The sequence below is a fragment of the Tripterygium wilfordii genome, chromosome 7 (genome assembly GCF_013401445.1).
Source record: "Tripterygium wilfordii isolate XIE 37 chromosome 7, ASM1340144v1, whole genome shotgun sequence".
NCBI classification, from domain to species: Eukaryota; Viridiplantae; Streptophyta; class Magnoliopsida; order Celastrales; family Celastraceae; genus Tripterygium; species Tripterygium wilfordii.
The window spans coordinates 5,709,186-5,730,644 of record NC_052238.1 but is presented as its reverse complement, the minus strand read 5'-3'; the positions used below and the strand labels follow the sequence as shown (position 1 = coordinate 5,730,644).

The 21,459-nt window shown below is 39.5% G+C and overlaps 3 protein-coding genes, 1 long non-coding RNA gene and 1 pseudogene across 6 annotated transcripts; 2 read left to right on the top strand and 3 right to left on the bottom strand.

The window, feature by feature from the left end:
- The first annotated feature begins 1,677 nt into the window (after positions 1 to 1,677).
- On the top strand, positions 1,678 to 3,766 carry LOC120002713 (probable apyrase 6). Its single transcript, XM_038851490.1, has 2 exons — positions 1,678 to 3,304; positions 3,382 to 3,766. Exons 1-2 carry the CDS (start codon positions 1,849 to 1,851, stop codon positions 3,411 to 3,413), a joined length of 1,488 nt encoding a protein of 495 aa, XP_038707418.1. The 5' UTR covers positions 1,678 to 1,848; the 3' UTR covers positions 3,414 to 3,766.
- Positions 3,767 to 4,075: 309 nt separating this feature from the next.
- On the top strand, positions 4,076 to 9,178 carry LOC120002711 (putative U-box domain-containing protein 42). The gene is made up of 4 exons (XM_038851486.1): positions 4,076 to 4,761; positions 5,423 to 6,574; positions 6,791 to 7,103; positions 7,352 to 9,178. Exons 1-4 carry the CDS (start codon positions 4,756 to 4,758, stop codon positions 8,944 to 8,946), a joined length of 3,066 nt encoding a protein of 1,021 aa, XP_038707414.1. The 5' UTR covers positions 4,076 to 4,755; the 3' UTR covers positions 8,947 to 9,178.
- Positions 4,132 to 5,496, bottom strand: LOC120002715. The gene is made up of 2 exons (XR_005469180.1): positions 5,357 to 5,496; positions 4,132 to 5,128 (listed from the first exon to the last, which is right to left on the bottom strand). It is a non-coding gene; the product is annotated as an uncharacterized LOC120002715 (long non-coding RNA).
- On the bottom strand, positions 8,016 to 15,377 carry LOC120002714 (annotated as a pseudogene).
- A 177-nt stretch (positions 15,378 to 15,554) lies between these two features.
- On the bottom strand, positions 15,555 to 19,973 carry LOC120002712 (transcription factor bHLH49-like). Of its 3 annotated transcripts, none has more exons than XM_038851488.1 (9): positions 19,696 to 19,973; positions 18,059 to 19,073; positions 17,742 to 17,969; positions 17,593 to 17,658; positions 17,418 to 17,486; positions 16,994 to 17,065; positions 16,692 to 16,895; positions 16,201 to 16,288; positions 15,555 to 16,125 (listed from the first exon to the last, which is right to left on the bottom strand). In XM_038851488.1, exons 2-9 carry the CDS (start codon positions 18,986 to 18,988, stop codon positions 16,085 to 16,087), a joined length of 1,698 nt encoding a protein of 565 aa, XP_038707416.1. In that variant the 5' UTR covers positions 18,989 to 19,073; positions 19,696 to 19,973; the 3' UTR covers positions 15,555 to 16,084. The 3 variants fall into 3 exon arrangements, with proteins under 3 accessions (XP_038707416.1, XP_038707415.1, XP_038707417.1); XM_038851487.1 differs by having other exon boundaries at positions 19,753 to 19,972; XM_038851489.1 differs by having other exon boundaries at positions 16,692 to 16,892; positions 18,059 to 19,973.
- Between the last annotated feature and the right edge of the window lie 1,486 nt (positions 19,974 to 21,459).

Below are 21,459 nucleotides of genomic sequence, written 5' to 3'. Positions count from 1 at the left end.
TTGTTTTTGTTTTTGATGTAGAGTTCTTCATATAATGCAGAGAGATGCAGAGAAAGATCCTTCAACTAATCCCAATGCATTGCATGCCAAGCTTCTAATAAATCAGGTTTTAAATGGGCCTTTTTTTTTTGGGCATGCCTTTAGCTGTTGCATTAGCCTTCTGGAGAGTTTCCAGAAGGCTTTCCCTATGTTAAACTTTCCTCCCTTGCCAGAGCGAGGAGACTTTGATCTCAGAGAAGTCTTAGAATCCACTTATTTCTTCAATTAGTCCGAGTCAAATACATGGCAGTTTCGTTTTCTACTCGTTCCGTCATTTACCCATTCTTTAGGTGCAGGTCAGGGACTGTAACTTGTTCAACCATTAACAGTTGTGCGGGGTGAGTTACCCTATGAGCCTAAGACCAACTAAGGGTGCGAAATTCAGTCGAGGTCTCACTCTGTGCCAGTCAATGTTATTGCCAGTACTTGTAAATATAATCGTGCTGGATGCATTTAACTGTTAATGGAAGAGGTTTGTCATACTCCTGCCCTATACTTGATTGTCTTCAGTTTTTTTTCCCTGGGTTATGTTAAGGATTTGAAGAAACAAGATGATACATCATGGGGCCCTAGTTAAATTTTAAAAGAGTATATTTTCGTTGGATACCAAGAGCAAGTTTCCTCATTGTAAGCTTGCTTTGTTGTAAAACGAAGGAAAATGAAGCCTCTGCACAGTAAGGTTGACATTGTTATCAGAAGTTATTCGCGCTGGCAGAGGATGCACATACTTCAGCCACTGTCTACAGCTCCTTCATTCTCAAAGAGATGGTGAGAGGAGGTGATCTCCATTGGTTTCGGAAACTGTTGCTGGGTAAAGTTATCAAGATTATTATTATAAGTGTTCTTTTGGCATATTTTGCCACATTTATACCCACAATGTTACAGCTTGTACAATTTTTTTTTCCTTGGATTGAGCCGATTGAATCATTTATTCCTTGCTATCAGTCAAAGAAAATAACATATACTGCAGAGAAAATAATACATTCCAAATTGTTTTAGTGATTTCTGGATGCTCTTGCTTTGTGCAATGTATCTAATATGCTGTTGGGAATTTTTTTTTCCTTCCCTTTTATGCAAGGGGAGGAAGTTATACTGTATAAGTGTATGTATTACTGTGTTACAGTCTCCGTCTTTGACACATTGGACTCGGCTGTTTTGACCTAGTATGTTTGATAATTGTTATTGGTTTCATAATGGAGTCTCAAATGCTAAGAACAGCATCATTGTCATTTTCCCAAAAATTAAGTCATTGGACACAAATAATGCAGGGTTTCCAAGCATGAGTAGTTCACCAAGTTAAAATGGAACTATTATGATGGAGTGGTTGCATTTCTTCGAAAAGAGACTAACCTTAATCCTAGTAGTTTTAGGATTGGGGGAGGACGAGCGCATCATGTACTGGTTTTCCAATTGCTGTACCATTTTGAATTTCTTTTTAAAAAATTATAAATGTGTATATTTTGTATAAGAAATGCAACTATATATATATTTTTCGAAACAAAAATAAACCCAGGAGTGGGTGGGGAAGTCTGTTTGGCTTCCTTTTTTCAAAAACCCATTACCAAAATCACAAAAGGGGAAAAAAAAAAAAACCATTACCAAATCAAAGTTTGTTTCCTCAAAATAAAAAATAAAAAACGAAAAACAAAAACAAAAAGAAGAATCTCAGTGCAATTATTGTAATCCTTATTCCTTAACAGAGAAGTAGCACGGATTTGAGAGGGGAGGGGGAATCAACTTCAAGCTAGCCCCTCTTCCTCTTCCTCGTCTTCTGCCCTATGATTCCCATTCTCCTTTCCCTAACGTTTGATGCGACGATTGCATGCCCGTAATCGGGTCAATTCCAAACCCAACAACGACAACACCATGGATCCCCTCAAGCTCACTGGATCGACCAACCTTTTTTCCAAAACCTCCAAGAACAACTCCAAATTCCGAATAATTGCGTTGATCGCCGCCGCGATCGCTTTATTCTCATGTTACTACTATCCATTACATGTCAAAATCTCTTACCATTCCAAAAAGTACGGTATTATCATTGATGGAGGTAGCACCGGTACCCGGATTCACGTGTTCGGGTACCGAATGGAGAAAGGGAAGGCGGTATTCGACTTCGATTTGGGGACCATGAAGGTGAATCCGGGTTTATCGGCTTACGCGGAGGATCCGGATGGTGCCGGGGCTTCTTTGAAAGAGATTGTGGAGTTTGGGAAGGGGAAGGTTCCTGGGGAGCTTTGGGAGGAGACAGAGATAAGGCTGATGGCCACAGCTGGGCTGCGATTGTTGGAGAGTACCGTGCAAGATAGGATTTTGGAGTCTAGTAGACGGGTACTTAGGGCGTCCGGATTCAAGTTCAGGGACGATTGGGCAACTGTGATCACCGGCTCTGACGAGGGTATGTATGCTTGGGTGATTGCAAACTACGCAATGGGTACTCTTGGAGGTGATCCTCTTCAAACAACTGGAATTATTGAACTTGGTGGGGCTTCTGCACAGGTAACTTTTGTGTCAAGTGAACCAATTCCCTCTGAGTTCTTACGCACTGTTAAGTTTGGGAATTACGCTTACAATGTCTACAGCCATAGCCTTCTTCATTTTGGTCAGAATGTTGCATTTGAATCATTGAGGGAATCACTTGTTTTGAGAGATTTTGATTCAGCTGTTGAACCTTCAAGGACTGGAGAAATATCACTTGATCCTTGTACTCCAAAAGGGTACTCTCATAATGTGGAATCATTGATATTCTCTCCAAATTCTTTGGCTGGAAGGAAGACATTGCCTTCTCTACAATCTAGTGGTAATTTCACGGAGTGTAGATCTGCTGCGTTAATGTTATTACAGAAAGATAAAGAAAAATGCTCCTACCAGCAGTGCCACATAGGATCAACTTTCATACCCAAGCTTAGGGGAAAGTTTTTGGCCACTGAAAATTTCTTCTATACATCAAAGTTTTTTGGGTTAGGCTCAGGTACATGTATTTCTGATTTATTGATGGCTGGACAACAATTCTGTGGAGAGGATTGGTCAAAATTGAAGAAGAAACATCATTCACTGAATGAGGAAGATTTGGTGCGCTATTGTTTCTCATCAGCTTATACTGTTGCCATGCTTCATGACAGCCTTGGAATTGCTTTGGATGATGAACGTGTTGGTTTTGCTAATCAGGTGGGGAATATCCCGCTTGATTGGGCATTGGGAGCTTTCATTTTGCAGACCACAGCTGTCTTGGACGTAGAGCAGCCGGATTGGATTACAACCATTACAAGTGAGGACTCCCCCACACTGCTCTCTCTCATTGCTATTTTCATTATATTGATGTTTGTCATATGGTCTGTATCGAAGTGGAGGAAACCCCAATTGAAGACGGTCTATGATCTAGAGAAAGGGCGCTATATAGTTACTCGCATGAATAGATGTTGATAGCATCGTTTGGATGGTGTCATCCTTAAATTCACATGTGAGGAGGCTGGAAATCATCGAATATTTATACGTTGTTCATCATCGGATTGTTGGCTCATGTCACCCTCACAACTCACATTGTGTTTGTGAGAAATCTGAGATTGTATATTATCCAAGTTTCAATCTGATTGTAGTGTATAACCTTTTGGGAAGCTGAATTTGAAGACTAGCTTCCCTTTTATTTTTTGTATTTAGCAAAGACTTGGAACTTCAGTTTGATACCATACACTCTCTCTGTTGTGATTATCCCATTACTTTTTCAGGGACTCCTAGAATATCTTGTGAATAGTCTTGATTCTTGCTCTCTTGATCTCTTTGTATGATAAAAAAAATGAATAAGACAGAGACTGCCCATCATAAATGAGGGGTTTCTTATGTATTAGTACGAAGGGTGGAGTGCTGGACTTGTTTACATTTTACCCTAGTTTTGGTTCTTAAAATTACTCCAACAAACATTTCAAGGCCAAAGTTATACCCAACAAGGCTGGAGCCATTTTCATATCTGGGTCTTCTAGCTGGTCAGGTAATTTTTGGTTCCCAATCCTATTTCCCACCCATAATATGGCAACTTGCTCCATTTGCTGACGCAGGTCATATACTAGTACAATGCTGGCGTTGGAATACTAGGGAGTCTAGGATCATTTTTTAAGTTTCATATTGACTAAAAATAAACGTATAATAATACAATTGTGTTAGGACAAAATTAGGATTCCTAAAATACAAAAATATGAAGAAGAAAGCCAGTAAATGTCCCATAAAGGCTTTGTGCTATCTACTTATCTAGCCTTGCACACCACACTGACCCATCAAGCATATCAGCTTCGGTGAAGATATAGACATATTGCAGACCTCTTAAACATAAGCAACCCTTTATTCCTTGATCAAATTTCGGATCAAAGTCAACAAACCTTAAACCATAACTCAAAACAATTGTTCAACACTGTTCCCAGCAACTGGAGCTGACCTAGTCAGCCTATTTTCTTCTGTAGCTTGCTTTCTTCGTCAAGTTATCTACCTAAAAGCATTTGACATTCATACATGGTGGGGGCATGGTGAGATAGATTAGGTTATGTATAAATATTCTGGCAAGGAAAATCGCTTTCAAGAGTATAAGATAATATATGGTTAACTGTCAATGACTGATTCAATGGCTTACCACCTCATCCTTCTGAAAGTCTCTCTAGAGGAAGTTAGCAGTACAAGTTTGGATGCGCATCTCAGCTTTGCTAGCTCGTTGCAAACAGCTGCTTCAGTTGGATGTCGGTATGACCTTAATCTTCTATGCTTTCGACTTCTTAATTTTTCCTTAACTTACAAAAGTTTTTATGAACTTTCGAGTTAAGACTGATAAATCTGCGAATAATTTTCGCTGCTTCAGTAATCATAGATAAAACTTTACTTACCTGAACTTGTTTTGGGAGCAGAAGGTTAATCTATTGTCATATCAGATAAAAATCTTCAGAGACAAGATCTTTGTACACATTTACTCCATCTTTCACTGTTAGCATGTCGACATCATTAAGAGCAGAACAAGAATAGATCACTCAGCAGCTTATAGAAAATGATGATTCACTGACTCAGTGGTAGACTATTAGTCTTGATGTCGGTTATAAGTTTTGAGTACAGAATCCTGCAAATGAAATAAGCATGTAAGAGACAATAGATTCTAAAGATTATACAATAGTAAAGCCCCAACTGCAGAAACAATGAAGGAACAATTCAAAAGTTCATATGCGTGGAAAGAATAGATAATTCCTTTCAGCTCATGTTTTATGTAACCTGATCGATTAGCAAATTATACTACTAGAAGTGAACATAAATCAAGTATCAAACGGACATAACATAAATTGTTTCTCACCTGAGCATGATCAAATTTGAAATATATCGCTCTTAGATTGATATTATTGTATTGCTCTTCCTCCAGCTAAACACAGGAACGACTGCAATCACTAGTCTTGCTGACTCCTTGCTGGGATCAATTTCGGAGATAATAGAATCAACACTATGCAGCGAATTAGAACAGGAGATTTTTGCTGAATTTGGATGCTACCTTTACCGCTCTTCTCCGGCCATAATGGAGCTTCAGACAACTGAGAATACCCCACCAAATGCAATGAACATTCTACAGTCCCTATCCGAAAGCATTGATTTAGCCAAGGATCTCGTGAAGGATTGCCAGACGTTTTCTGATTCTAAAGTGAAGAATGTAATAGCACAGCTGGAGATGGTAATTAAACAGATGGGAGAATCCTTAAGTTTGATACCCTCATCAACATTTAGGGGCCAAGAATATGCAGAGGTCGCAGTAAAGTCTCTTTCAAGTGAGATGCAGAATGCTCACTTTGAAGTCAGCCAAACTAAAGCGTCACAGACTAAGGAGCTCCTATCACACATGTTGCCCGCTAAGGATGAAACAAATATAGAAGCAGCCGCAACAGAATCAGATCTTTACTCGGTCAATGTTGAAGTTTCCATGGAAATTCCTCAGACCTCAAATAAGCGCCTAATTGATTTTCTTAAGAGCGCAAGTTCCAGCAGCCAAAGAAGCCATAATAACACAAGTGGAACCGTCTGGTCATTGCCACAGGTGGCTCAGTACATTGAGCCTCTGTATGCGTCATTCTACTGTCCATTGACGAAGCAGATTATGGATGATCCTGTCACAGTAGAAAGTGGAGTAACATATGAAAGGAAAGCAATTACTGAGTGGTTTAAAGAGTTTGAAAGGTTAGACGAAACTCTTTGCCCAATCACAGGGCAGAAGCTGTTGAGTAGAGCCTTAAGCACCAATAGAGCTCTAAAGACCACAATAGAGGAATGGAAAGAGAGGAATGAAACAGCAAGGATCAAGGTTGCCCGTGCAGCATTGTCATTAGCTAGTTCAGAGACTATGGTGCTTGAAGCAATTAAAGATCTACAGGGAATCTGCCAAAGGAAACCATACAACAAGATACAAATACGCAATATTGGAATGTTTCCGTCCCTCGTTAACCTTCTGGAGCATAAAGCTAGAGGCGTTAGATGTGCAACGCTGGAGCTATTACGACTTTTGACACAAGAAGATGATGATGGAAAGGTTTCACTCTCTCTTTTTGATTTTGTTAAATAGAACATGTTGTAGAAGTATATCGAGCACATATAATTCACACTCTCTCATTACTGCTATGTATGTATGTAGTGTAAATTATCCATAGAAGATGCTGAAAGTAAACGCCGACTTAAAAGACAAATCACTGGAATATCGAAAAAGTTCTTGGGAGATTTTTTATTTTAGTGATTTTCTTACCTGCAGGAAATTCTTGTCAAGGCAATGGATATATCAACAATAATCAAGTTGCTATCGAGTAGCCATCAGGCTATAAGGCATGCATCATTGCTACTCTTGCTTGAGCTTTCCAGATCCCAAAATTTGTGTGACATAATTGGCTCAGTTGCGGGGATGATTCTGATGCTGATCACAATGAAATACAATCAGCGGGCCAAGGATGACTTCGCTTCAACAAAAGCACATGAAATCTTACAGAACCTGGAGAAATGCACAGATAACATCAAGCACATGGCAGAGAATGGTCTCTTGGAACCCCTGTTAAATCATCTTGCAGAAGGTAAATATTCTTCCAGTGTTATCATTTTTTCTTGTGCTTTTGTAGATCAACTCCATAGCATCCAAAGTCAGTAGTGAAGACACTGAAAGACAAAAGGAACAAAAATAAATCAGAAAGGTCATTAACTCATTATAGTTTAAATTTCCCATTAGTAGTGGCTTCTCTACTGAAAGAGGCTAGCTTTTTGTGAACAATTCAGCAACATTGCAACCACAACCATGCTGATCAAGAATTACACAAATAAACAGGTAGTGAGGAGATGCAGATCGAAATGGCAAGCTTCCTTGGGGAAATTGTGCTTGGACATGAGAGCAAAACCTTTGTGGCTGAAAGGGCTTCCTCAGCACTTGTCAAGATGATACATGGTGGGAACTCTTTGTCAAGAAAAGCAGCATTTAAAGCTCTGAATCAAATTTCAGCTTACCACCCAAATGGAAAGGTACTATTAGAAGCTGGAATTGTACAAGCAATGGCCGAGGAGCTGTTCACTCGGAGAATTTATAATGAACCAATGAATTCAAAAAATGAATCTGCTGCAATACTTGCAAATATAATCGAGTCCGGAGTTGAGCTAGAGAACATCCAAGTACGTGATCGCGGCCACAAATTGAATTCGGACTATGTTGTGTACAATATTGTGTGCATGGTAAGGAACTCGACACCAGATGACCTTAATATCAACCTGATACGAATTCTTCTAGGCCTGACAAATTCCCCCAGATCATTGAATGCTGTTGTTTCAATGGTAAAAGAGACTGAAGTTAGCTACACCCTCATCGAACTCATCAATAATCCATATGAAGCACTCGGGGCTGCATCAATGAAGCTACTCATTGCGCTAGCACCTTACATGGGTCACAAATTAGTTGAGAAATTATGCAAAACCAGTGGCCAACCTGAGAGCCTAATAAAGAGCCCCCCTGAAATAAGCAGAATAACAGAGAAGCAGGCACTTTCAGCAAAGTTTTTGGCAAAACTTCCTCACCAGAATCTTACACTTAATTTAGCACTTCTCTGCAAGAACACAGTCCCAATAGTCCTGCAAGCAATCAACCAAATTCAAAGAAGTGGAACAAGAATATGCAGGTATGCAGGCATCTACTTAGAAGCTCTCGTGGGGATTCTAGTAAGATTCACAACCACACTTTATGAACCCCAAATGTTGTTTCTAGCAAGAAACTACAACTTCACATTGGTTTTCACAGAGTTACTGACAAAAACTTCGAGTAATGAAGTCCAGAAGTTGTCAGCAATTGGGTTGGAGAATCTGTCCTTAGAATCCATAAACCTATCAAAAGCACCACCAGTTAAAAGGAAAAAGTTCATGAAAGTTTTTCACTTGCCCAGATCTCTATCCCTTGGTTCATCAAAGGGAAGAAAGGTAGAAATGTGTCCGGTTCATAGAGGGGCTTGCTCTTCACAAAATACTTTCTGCTTGGTTGATGCAAAGGCAGTTGAGAGGCTGTTGGCTTGTTTGGAGCATGAGAATTCAGGGGTTGTGGAAGCTGCACTGAATGCTATATGTACTTTGTTGGATGACAAAGTTGATTTAGACAAGAGCATAACCATGTTGAGTAGAGAGAATGCTATACAACATGTGCTGAATGTGGTCAAGGAGCACAGGGAAGAGGGCCTGCGGCAGAAGTCCTTTTGGGTGATAGAGAGATTCTTGATGAAAGGGGGAGATAAGTCAGCTTCAGATATATCACAAAATAGGATGTTTTCTGCTGAATTGGTCACTTCATTTCATCATGGGAATGATACAACAAGGCAGATGGCTGAGAAAATCTTGACACGCCTGAACATGATGCCCAATTACTCTACTACCTACTATACTTTGTAAAATACTGTTTACATATATCTGCAACTGTCCAAGTGTTAACCATATATCTCTCTCCCTCCTTGTAATGCAGCAGAATAGTAACAACTTTATTAAAACGTATTGTGAGCGGGTGTGTGTGTTTGTATCATGCCAATTTTATTTTGTATGATAGCAAAATGATAGGAGTCACAGTCCTCCAGCGGTTCTGAAGCTGTAACAGAAGAATTGAATAATTTGTATTGTATATTCATGTTGTGAGGTTGTACATTATATAGTTACATTGAAAGCCCTAAATTAGGGAAACTAAATCAATCAAATCAACCTAATTCTAGGAAACTAAATCAAAGTAATTAAAGGGAATATTTACAACCCATAATTACAAGAAACGTAATATTCTCTCATAATTCCAACACTCCCCCTCAAGCTGGTGCGAAGAGATTGACGAGACCCAGCTTGACAAGAGATGACTTAAGTAAAGAAGGACCTATTGGTTTAGTAAACATGTCCGCAGTCTGAGCCGATGAAGGAACAAACCTAGGAGTGATAATGCCAGACCGAACTTTTTCCCGAATGAAATGGATGTCAACTTCTATATGCTTAGTTCTTTCGTGAAGAACTGAGTCAGATGATAGCATGATGGCAGACTTGTTATCACAGAATAAAGAGGACGAGTCTGTTACAGAAATACCCAATTCAGTGAGGAGAGAACGAAGCCACATGATTTCGCATGTACCTTGAGCCATAGCACGATATTCAGATTCAGCTGATGATCGAGAAACAACTGCTTGCTTCTTACTTTTCCATGAGATAAGATGATTACCCCGGAAAGTACAGAAGCCAGAGGTAGAACGCCTATCACTTATGGAACCCGCATAATCAGCATCAGTGTAGCCCGAGAGATCAGATGGTATATAGCATGAGAGACTAGATGGTGGACCTGACATCTCTCCAGAAGCATAGAATAATCCGAGACCAGGGCAAGATTTGAGATAACTGAGAATATGATAAACAACATCCAAATGAGAAGTACGTGGAGAATGCATGTACTGACTAACAACACTAACAACAAACGTGATATCTGGTCTTGTGTTTGTCAAATAAATAAGACGTCCCACAAGACGCTGATACATTGATGGATCTGATAAACAATCTCCTGAGTCTGGTGATAGCTTGAGGTTAGGAATCATAGGAGTAGAGGCAGGTTTACAACCAAGCATACCCGTATCCTACAGAAGATCAAGAACATATTTCCGCTGGGATAAAAATATGCCACGGCGAGAACGAGCAACCTCAATGCCAAGAAAATATCGGAGGGGACCTAAATCCTTAGTATCAAAGGATTTTCGCAGATCATCCTTTACCTGAACAATACCTGGGGAGTCATCTCCAGTAATGAGGATATCATCAACATAGACTGAGATAATAATGCACTTGCCCTGAGACTGGCGACGAATGAAACATGTGTGATCCGAGTGACACTGAACAAACCCCATAGCAAGCACAACTTCACTGAAGCGGCTGAACCATGCCCGAGGAGACTGCTTAAGGCCATAAAGAGATTTCCGGAGACGACATACTTTCCCCGAATACTCCCCCTGGCCGTGAAAACCTGGTGGAGGATCCATGTAGATAATTTCGGAAAGGTCCCCATTGAGGAACGCATTTTTTACATCCATCTGATGGAGAGGCCAAGAGTATGTAGCAGCAAGAGAAACAAGGAGACGAACTGTAGTAAGTTTCGCAACTGGAGCAAACGTGGCTCCAAAGTCTTTGCCAGGAATCTGAGTGAATCCTTTGGCCACAAGACGAGCCTTATAGCGATCAACCGAACCATCAGCCTGATACTTGATAGTGAACACCCACTTACAACCAACAGTGCTCTCACCAAAAGGAAGATCAACAAGGTCCCAAGTATGATTACGTTGTAGGGCATCCATCTCTGCTTCCATGGCAGAGACCCACTTAGGATTCTGGAGAGCGGCGTGGACAGAGCGAGGGATCAAATCGGAGTCAATCTTGCCAAGAAAGGTCTTATAGGAATCTGAAAAACAATGATAAGACAAATACTTGGCAATGGGATGGTCAGTACTACTCGTAAATCCAAAACGGGAAGGGGGATGACGATCACGAGTGGGGTAACGAGGAACAGAAACAGGAGAAAGGGAAGTACCTGATTCCGGAGAAGACGTTGGCGGAGGGGCAGGAGCAGACGGGCGCCGAGTATAGACCTGATCAAAGGGAACGAGAGATGGTGCACTAGAAGTAGATGATGAGTCAGGAGAAGGTGAAGGAGAGGAAGACTCGGGTAACAAAATCGGTCGTGGAGGTGATGATTGATCTGGGATGGTGAGAGAAGGCTCCACGGCCGGTTCTGATATAAGAGGGCTTCCTGAGAAAAAAGGAATAGCCTCCAAAAAAGTAACATCCAAAGAGTGATAAAAGCAACGAGAAACGGGATCATAACATCGATAACCTTTAGACATGGAAGAATACCCGGTAAAAACACAGCGAATGGCTTTATCATCAAGTTTGGTACGGGAGGGACTACGATTTTGAACAAAACAGGTACAACCAAACACACGAGGAAGAAGAGAAAACAGAGTAGTACCTGGCCGAAGGACATGAAGGGGTGTTGCACCCTGAAGTGCCCGACTCGGAGTACGATTGATAAGGTACGTGGCAGTAAGAACAGCTAAGTGCCAGAAAGTTTTGGGGACATTCATACCTCGAAGAAGACATCGAACGACAGACATGATGTGACGGTTCTTGCGTTCCGCGACACCATTTTGTTCAGGTGTGTAGGGGCACGTGAGCTGTTGAAGGATCCCATTTTGAGCAAGTTGAGTGCGAAACTCATTGGTGAGATATTCACCGCCATTGTCAGACCGAATGGCACGAACAACAGTATTGTATTGAGTTTTAACCATATGAAGAAAATTAGTGAAATGATCAAAGACTTCAGATTTGTTTTTCATAAGATAAACCCAAGTACATCGAGTGTAGTCATCAATAAAGGTAACATAATAACGATGTTGAGAAAAAGCAGTAGTGGGAGATGGTCCCCAGACATCAGAGTGAACAAGGTCAAATGCAGCGGGAGAACGACGCATGCGAGGAATATAAGAAGTGCGTGTATGTTTGGACAATTCACAAACCTCACAATGAAATTTAAAATTTTTGCACGCTTTATTCAAAGGCGGAAAAAGCGAACATAGACATTGAAAGTTCGCATGGCCTAGACGAGCATGCCACAAATCTACAGTAGCAAGGGAAAAAATAGAGGAAGATAAAGTAGAAGGATCTAGAACCGATAGTGTAGAAGCTTGAAGACTAGACGATGAGACATCAGATGAAGGTGGGTCACCAAAGTAGTAGAGGCCGTCATGCTCAAACCCCCTGCCAAAAATCTTCTTCGAAGTCAAGTCCTGTAAAAAACAACGGTCAGATAAGAAGACAACAGCACAATTCAGGTGCTTGGCAAGGCGACTGACAGAGAGAAGATTACATGTAAATTTAGGAACATAATAAACAGAAGGAAGAGTAATATCCGGAGACAAACGGGCACTGCCCTGACTACGAATTGGGAGAGAAGTACCATCAGCAATACAGACAGATTGGTTGATAGGAGTAACAGAAGAGGTGAAGGTGGAAAGCTCACCAGTCATGTGGTTGTTAGCCCCAGAATCCAAAATCCAAGTGGGATTTCCTGACTTACCATGGAAAGCAGTAGGAGTACCTGTAGCGATAACAGCTAATGACTGTAGCTGAGCAATCTGGGACTGGAGCTGAGCAATCTGGGACTGGAGCTGGCTCAAATCTGATGAAAGATGACTATAATCCATCTCGGCAAAAGTAAATTGCCGCAGTACAAGCCAAGAGAAGCTGATAGACACGCGCGACGAGAGACAGGTGCGCGCAGAGACAGATACACACAAATATGTTTGAGATAGATGTGTGCGAAAAGAGACAGGTCCGAACAGAGTCACGCTTGAGATAAAGAGCTGCCGAAGCCGATGAAAAACAAAAGAGATACGTGCTGCCAGAAAAAGCCGAGAAAACTGCCCGTGAACAGTACTTGTGAACAGTACCGTGAACAGTCTGAATAGCACCGATGAACAGTGCCGGTGAACAGTGATGATAAAGAAAACCCTAAGACTCCGATACCAAGAAGAATTGAATAATTTGTATTGTATATTCATGTTGTGAGGTTGTACATTATATAGTTACATTGAAAGCCCTAAATTAGGGAAACTAAATCAATCAAATCAACCTAATTCTAGGAAACTAAATCAAAGTAATTAAAGGGAATATTTACAACCCATAATTACAAGAAACGTAATATTCTCTCATAATTCCAACAGTAACATCATGTGCTAGGCCAAGTATTTTCCAGTTTGAACAGTTTTCTGGCATCCAAAATGAGAAAATGAGATAATCCTTTTGCATAGTTTGTAAGCCACAAAAACTATTAGGGTGAGTATGGCATGTATAGGTCAATCAACATGCGATCCATTCTGAAACTTCTAAGAAGGATTAACTTAGGCAAACCAATTCTGTTCCACTTGGGACAGCACAAAATCTTTATGTGAATACTGACAATGACACCTAGAAGGAAACCACAGTTCAATGAATAGAATTTGTAAAAGCATCTTTTTCAGAGAAGCTGATTCAAAGGTAAAGTTTTGGGTCGCTACTTCTACAAGTTTATGCGTTTTGTTACATATTTTCACACTATTTTTTAAACAAATTGACAAATAAAAACATGTTGGAACTAAGAATAAGGAATACCAAGCTTTCGAGGATTACTGTTCATAGAAAATTATACTTAAACGGCCAATTTTTCAGTGTAATTGAAAGAACTTCAAAATCAAAAGAGAAAAGGTAAATTAATTAATTAAATTATAAAAAATTTAAAAACATAGAAAGAAAAAAACTTCAAAATCAGAAGAGAAAGCTGTCTTTCCTGAACAGGAAGCATTGTGAATAAACTGGAACAAGAAATGACCAAATAAGTAACATAAACTGGAGATATGATGAACAAGGTCAAAGTTGGTAGCCAATGGACTTATTCACCCTAACGATGGATACAAAAAAATTGCAGTTGCAAGTTGTCTCTATCAGCTTACTTCCTTGATATCTTACATAAAAAAAATAGCATGGATACAAAAAAATAGCTTACTTCTCCACATGCTGACACAGGGCAAGCTTCCAAGTGTAGGGGAGTCATCCATCGAAACATCAGAGGAACACCAATGAAATTTTCTCCTCATCATCCATAAGTTCTTCATATTCACCTGAAAAAAAATTATTTGTGATCAAAAGTGTGTGGAATAACGTCTTGGATTTTGTTGCTACAGCGTGGCTAGTATTACCTTGTATGTTCTGTATTTGAAAGAACCTTCCAGTTTGGATATGCGTTATTGTCAGATTCAGAAATGGCTACTCAATGATCAACTGATTCTGCATTTCTTACGCTTCTACATTTACAGTACAAGTCAACAATGGCACTGCCCACGAAAACATTATCCTTATGGTCAGTCCTAACTGCAAACGCATGAACTTTCTGGCCTGCTTCCAAAGCCATTTATTCCCCACAAGCAGTCAATATACTTCTGAAGGTGAATTAATCCGTAGCCAGCCCTTCCATCGGCATCTCTATAAAGAAATCAAAAGTTTCTGTCTCCAAACCATTCTTTTTAAGTCCTGTAATCATTGTCGTCCATGAAATTGGATCTTTCCTTTTCATGTGACTAAACAATCTCACTGCATCTTCATCCATCCCACACCGAAAGAGCCCATCGATCATTGGATTATACATAACCACATTCTTCTCTGGAATCTCGTAAAAAACTTGCTTTGCGTCATACACTAATCCTGCTTTGGAATACATGTCCACCGAAGGACAGCCCACAAACAAATATGCCACAAACCAAATATCACTATCTCCCCATGAATCTATCGACAGAAATCGACATGCCCTTGACTGAATGCCAATTTGAGCATCGTTGAAAATGTAATCCTATTCAAATTGACAATTCCATTCCTCAACATCAAATTATGTCTTAACCGCCATAACAAATGAATCACGACTCCAATAACTAGAAATAAGTGAGGTCCAAGACACCCCATCTTGCTTTGGCATGCTTTCGAAGAGGTCCTGCATCTCGGAGACCCTCCCATATTTCGAATATGCGGAGACAATTGTGTTCAAATAGAAAGCATTTGGTTGGGGAGTTTCGTCGAACAGGTAGCGTGCATAGTTTAGGGTGCCTAGTTTACTGTAGCTGTTTATGAGATTGTTCAAAAGAAATGTTTGTGGGTTGTTTATGGATTTGATAAATTAATATGACAATGTAGGTTTTTCGATTGGATTTGGTTCCGCGTTTCACACCAGAGTTTGAACAAGTAGCAGTAGTAGTTAAAGAGGTCGAAGACACTGCGTTGCATCTGGGCAGGAAGCAACAACCTACTTTGTAAGAGTGCTTTCACGAAATTGGAACTTGTGAGTCGGGTTTCGGCGTTCAACTACTACACCCAAAGTTATTCCCCCCACGAAGGACATGACCGATTTTGTAATCCTGCAATTGTGTCAATTACAGAGTTGGTTGCTTCAAATAAGGTTCTACCCATCAGAGGTTAAGACAAGTTATACATTAATAACAATTTTGTGACACCAGTTTTATAGGAGAGGTATCAGGCACCAAAGCATCAGCCATCAGTAAATAATCATTACAAAACCACTGTGATGGTTCCCGTCGACCTCTGTGTAAATTACATGCCCCGTCGATATATGATCTCCTGTCATGTGTGATCTTAATGCATCCTACTCTACACATTCCAGCTCCAGAATCAGGGAGAAATCTCTTACCACGAGGACTTCAGTCTTCAATACTCAAGTATCTGAGAATCATCAGTAGACGCGATTTTCTGTCTTGGGCATTCGCTGAATCCTTGATACTCAGAAAGTTAGCTTGGGGTATTTTAAAAACCCCAAACTGTTAAAACTGGCTCTTTACAATTAGTGCTTAACGCATGAAGATGGACATGTATATATGGTTGTAGCCCCAAGAACCGAAAGAGAGAACGTCATGAATATGATAGTAGGCTGCATGACGGTAGCTGCAACGATGCTGTATCGGATTGAGAGCAAAAGGAACTATCATAGTTCAACTTTTATATGGCTAGATGATGATAAATCTCCTGCAAATGCAGAAGAAGAAAGTTATCAGAACAGCACCTGGCGGAGTCGATAAAGGAAAATGCAACTAGTCATACCATTTACATCTTGACTATCTGAAGGAGCACTGGCTACCAGGCCCATCTGGATAACATTGTGGAGCTCGTCATCCCATACATTGGATAGCTGTTGTCAAATGTATGAAAATAGAAAAGGTGAATTGTAACAAGTAATAACTCGAGAAGATTGAGAAGAAACAAAAGATCCACATTTTACATCGTGAAGGTAATTAATTCACAGTTCACAAAAATAAGACATACCAATTTTTGACCAGTATCAAGATGCTTTCCAACAACACAATGAAAATATAAAAATAGGCCCACCTATACATAAATCGGCCAACTTTTAAATTTCAACCTGCATATTGCAAGGATATTCATATAACTTCATGTTCTAAAGGCTTTGCGACTCATCCCTTTAAGCCATCGTATTAATTCAATTTTTTTCAGTCATCTAAAATTTGAAACTATTGCATACATGGGAATCAGGTATGATATAGTTTGTCAATGCAGCGTGCAAAATGAAATACCTGAGTGGAATCCTTGAGTGCTCCAGTCATGGATGTCGAATGGGAATTGATGGCTCTCCTCAGTAAGTCAGAAGGACTCCCTATGCCATGGAGAGCTGATTGAATAAGCCCCGGTTGAGATGGATGTAGAGGAGAATAAGACATTTGCATATCTAGAGGACACCGTAAAGTCAAAGAAGGACCAGGTCGTGACTGAAGGATCTGCTGAACAGGTAGAACATATCCCAGAGGTCAGAAGCTACACATAGAAAACAATCAAGTGAATTTGCAATTCATCATAATCTTCTGGTAGAATCTCTTACATCCTTGGCTAGAAGCCCTTCTACATTGAAGTCCAGTCTTGGATTCACAGTTGCAAGTTTCATTGACAAAAACTGGGAAATGGAGAAGAGTTAATTGCATGAATATTAGCAATCCAAAAGTGCATCTAAGCATGCTGAACGATAATTCAGGAAAGAATGAAAACCAAACAGTAAGTCCCTTTTGTTAATCAGTTTTGCATTAAAGCAAAACCTTTATGAGAAAGACCATGCTCGCATAAGGTGTTAAAGGCTTTATTTGTCGAGATAAATATGTAAAATGTTACACAGCTAATGCCTATGAGCCACAAATCTGGTTGGGGGAAAAATTCTGGAGGCACGATACCAAAATGGCCTATTGCACAATGTAGTCAAGAATCACAAATGCTTCAATGAGAAGAAAGAAAAAAAAATCCTAGTCCTGTACCTCAACTTGCCTCTGCAGTGATTGCACATAGTTAATAATTTCATCCAGCATCACTGCCTTGCCAGTGACCTACAATGCTCAAATTGATTCTTGTAATATGAATTATGAACAAGCCCAACAATGCCGAATAAGCAGCAAACTTTACTCTGTAAGCTATGAGTTCTCACAAACTAACCTTGCTGCAACCAGGTACAAGGTCTTGAAGAAATTTCATCCTCTCACTTATCTTTTCCCTTCTTACCTGTAGTCAACCAATTAATCCCCCCCATTTAAGCCAAGAAAAGGTATTTTCCAATTTTACGACAGTTGTCATATAAATCTTACTCTTTCAGCAAGGCTGTGGCTATTCGTTGCTTGGCCTCTTCGAGCTCTGATATGAATATAGTCCTCTTTAGGTGGATCTGAGGCTTGAGATCCCTGTTTACCATTTTTTCCGGCAGTCTTACAGCTAGTTAGAGTAGGATTTTGGTCTTCCTTCTGTTGAATTTCGGAGTCACCCTTCGCTGTTTCAAGATTTTGTTGGACTCCTCTGGCTTGTTCAAGTTCCATATCCTACCATCCAAAGAAAACAAAAATAAGTGGATAACAAGATCTAAAGGATGTTTCAAGATCAAGAAACAATTTCCAAACATATTTTCCACCTGCCAACTTCTTTTCCTCTTCCTTGCATTGATTCCCTTGGCAGAGGCTTCTCCAGCTGCACCCTCCAACATTGTTGGCTCCTCTTGACCACGTTCACCACTGAATTCAGCTTCATCAGAACCATTACCTGACCCAGCAACACCTTGTTTTACTTCGTCATGGGATCTAACTAGGCTTTCACTTTGCCTATCATTCTTGAGTGGACTCCCCACAGTAGTACCGTGGTTGACAGATAAAGAAGTGCCCTTGAGAGCTTCACTCGCATTTGGCTCATCCTTCTGAGGATCAATAGAAGATACTGATTTGAACCCCCCACCTGAGAAAACATCTAGTGGTCCTTGCATCAAACACCCTCCCCGAGAATAGACACCCATAGAATTTGGAATGCCAAAAGGGTTCACCATATCACTAAAATTCCCACCATTGAAACATGAAAACTTGGCAGCACGCTCAATAAATGCAGAATCAGCAGGAAACTGTGACAAGCTTTGCAGGAGCATTCCAGGAGCATTTGGTAGGAAAGTGCCCCCTCTCAGCATTGAACTTGGCTGGTCCCAATTCATATCTATTGTTCCATCAGCACCACTTCTAAAAATGGCAGGACCTTCTTTTCTAGTTCCCATTGTATTTGACTGGTTTGCATTGACTTGGACGTTAATGTCACAGAATCCCAGATTTTGTGAGAAGGTGGGATGCTCCCAAAGGGTTTGCCTAAATGAATCTGGCACTGCAGCAGAGGAACAGGAAGGTCCAATAAGATTTTCTGCGCATACTGACATGGGATTATCAGCAGGAACTAAACCCATGGATGTATTTAAAAGATTAGCACCATTGAATTGCCAGTCAGAGGGCAAATTAGGTGACTGATAGTTTGCTGGATAATCATTCCTCTTCTCCGGCCCCAAATTATCCTTATCACTCACATCCATCTTTCTTTGGCAGCAATGTCAAAATAAGCCAATAATCCAGTACCTTCTCTCAGGATTCTATCGAACAATCAGATAGAAAATTTTTCTACACGGCCATGGTAAATGGAATTGAACGATCAGAGTAGAACATCCCTTAAAAAATCCAAAAAAAAAACACCTAAAACACCTAAATTGAGACAGAAATTAAGGGTGAAGAAAAAGAGAACACTCAAGTGTCCAACTAGATGCTTCACCACAACTTCATAAACAAGCTTCAGCTACCTCTGAGACTCTGATCACAAGATACCCAATAATACTTCGAAAGTATTTTTATCAAACCAAACAAAGAATGAAATAGTTCAAGTAGTTGAAGCCAATGATGGCACTAACAAGGGACTCAGCTCTCTTTCGTAAATAAGAAACACCCACATCAATTAACAGGTTTCGCAAACAAACTAAATCAAAACGCACCCAGAGAGTAAAACATGAAACAGAGACCAAACAATGATAATTGCCACCATTTCCAACGCTGCTAAACTAGCGTGAAATACCAAAATTGTATAAATGAAGGCCGCTCAACAGTGCAAATTCAACTCAGAAAAAGGACGTTCAAAGAAGAGCTTTGAGAAAGTCTCAAGAAAAAGCAGCCAATTAACTAAACAAAAAGCATTGATTTCAGTACTATAAATACTCCATTCAAAACCCTAGTCAGAGCTAGCAGAACCCACCTCCGAAAGAAAGATAAAGCGAGAGAAACCCAACTAAAAGTGGCAAGAATAAGATACCCATTTGAGATTCTGTGCTATTTTTAGTACTCTGCCCTCCATTCAAGCCCTTTTTTACCCAGAAGACAACACACTTTTATTGAATTCGGACTCTGTTCTGCTCAAAACCCTCCGGCTTTTCACCTCAGAGACTGCTAATGCACTGCCAAACCCACGAAGTCCAGAGGAAAACTTTTGCATATTGAAAAGGATCGCAATTGCTAAGGTTATGGATTTATACCCACGCTTGCATCAAAAATAGAGCCTTGATGATTAACCACCGCCACTGCCGCTGTAAATTACTATTAAAAGCACCTCTCCTAATCTTTTTCACTACTTTTTTCTAAGTGTTCTTAATATTAATTGCTTTCAATTTTACTTTAACTTTTAATTTTTTATTCACAGGAATAATCGAACTCCAGATCCACATGAGTTTCATATGAATTATTTGTGATTCTCAATTTTTTTTTAAAATATCATTGAGAACTTTGTTTCTCATCGAAATCAAATCTTAATCACATATATATTTAATCCAGTCAATTACCAACCAAACTAACTCCTTTCATTTCATTTGTGTGGTTCTCAAATTTTACCATCACTTTAACTTGATTTTTAATGTTTATTTTTATAATTGATAATTATACAACTTTGAGCTACCAACTGGGGTTGCTAGTTGCCAACCCTCATTATGGTGTTTGCTTTATTTATTTATTCTTTTTTCTGTATTGTGATATTTATTAATCTCTTGAAAAGTGAGCTTCAAGTCTTTAATTAATGAATATTTTTTGTTTGGTAAAGGACCCAAAAATCTAACTTACTTAAATATTTCACACAAATATTTATGTAATATCAAAATAATTGAGATACATAAGCCATCAAATCGTCTCTAACACGGACACCCGTATGTGCTAACACTTACGGGCGTCCTTTTTATACTTTTCTATGGAGTCCAAATCAATATGCCCCACAAAGCGGGCCACAACAAAGTCAGACGTTACAACATATAATAAAATGTACGTTCGTAATAGGGACATTCGTATAAAAATTTGTGGCCTTAAGCCATATGGGTCACGCAATTTGTACTATTTTAAGTGCTAGATGGTTTTTCGGTAATAAATTAATTTAATTATCTTATCTATCAATTTATAACAATGAAAAACATCGAGGAAAAAAAAAAGAATAGAGAGAGTTTACTCTACGAAAAAAAATTAAAAAAAATTACAACATTTTTTTGTGTTGCAAAATAAATTATAATCTAAAACCAACCACTTTTTTCCCAAAATAATCATTATAGCATTGTTGCTTTGAGTTTCAATAAGTTAGGTGGTTTCATTGTGCATACCTTGAATTTGAATTGTTACCCTTCATGAAACAGTTTGTCAAGTATTCTCCCTAACTAAGGTAACATGGAGGTCTATCATTTCCGAACCTAATCAAATCTAATGGCTAGGATATCATCTGTTTCAGTCAGAGTTGACCCACCAATTTTTTAACTCTTTTGCTTGCTTGAGCTGGGTTTATTAACAATAAATCATTCATTAATAATATAAAATTAGTATTAATTCTTTTTACTACTTGATTCACCTTTGCTCTCTTCTTCTCACGTCATGAGTTTTTTATTAGATTAGCACTCTTGACACAAAATATACACCGGTATTACACTTGAGTCAAATTAATTACCAGAATAGCATTCCACATTACAGCTGATGTGATTAGTTCATGGTTTTT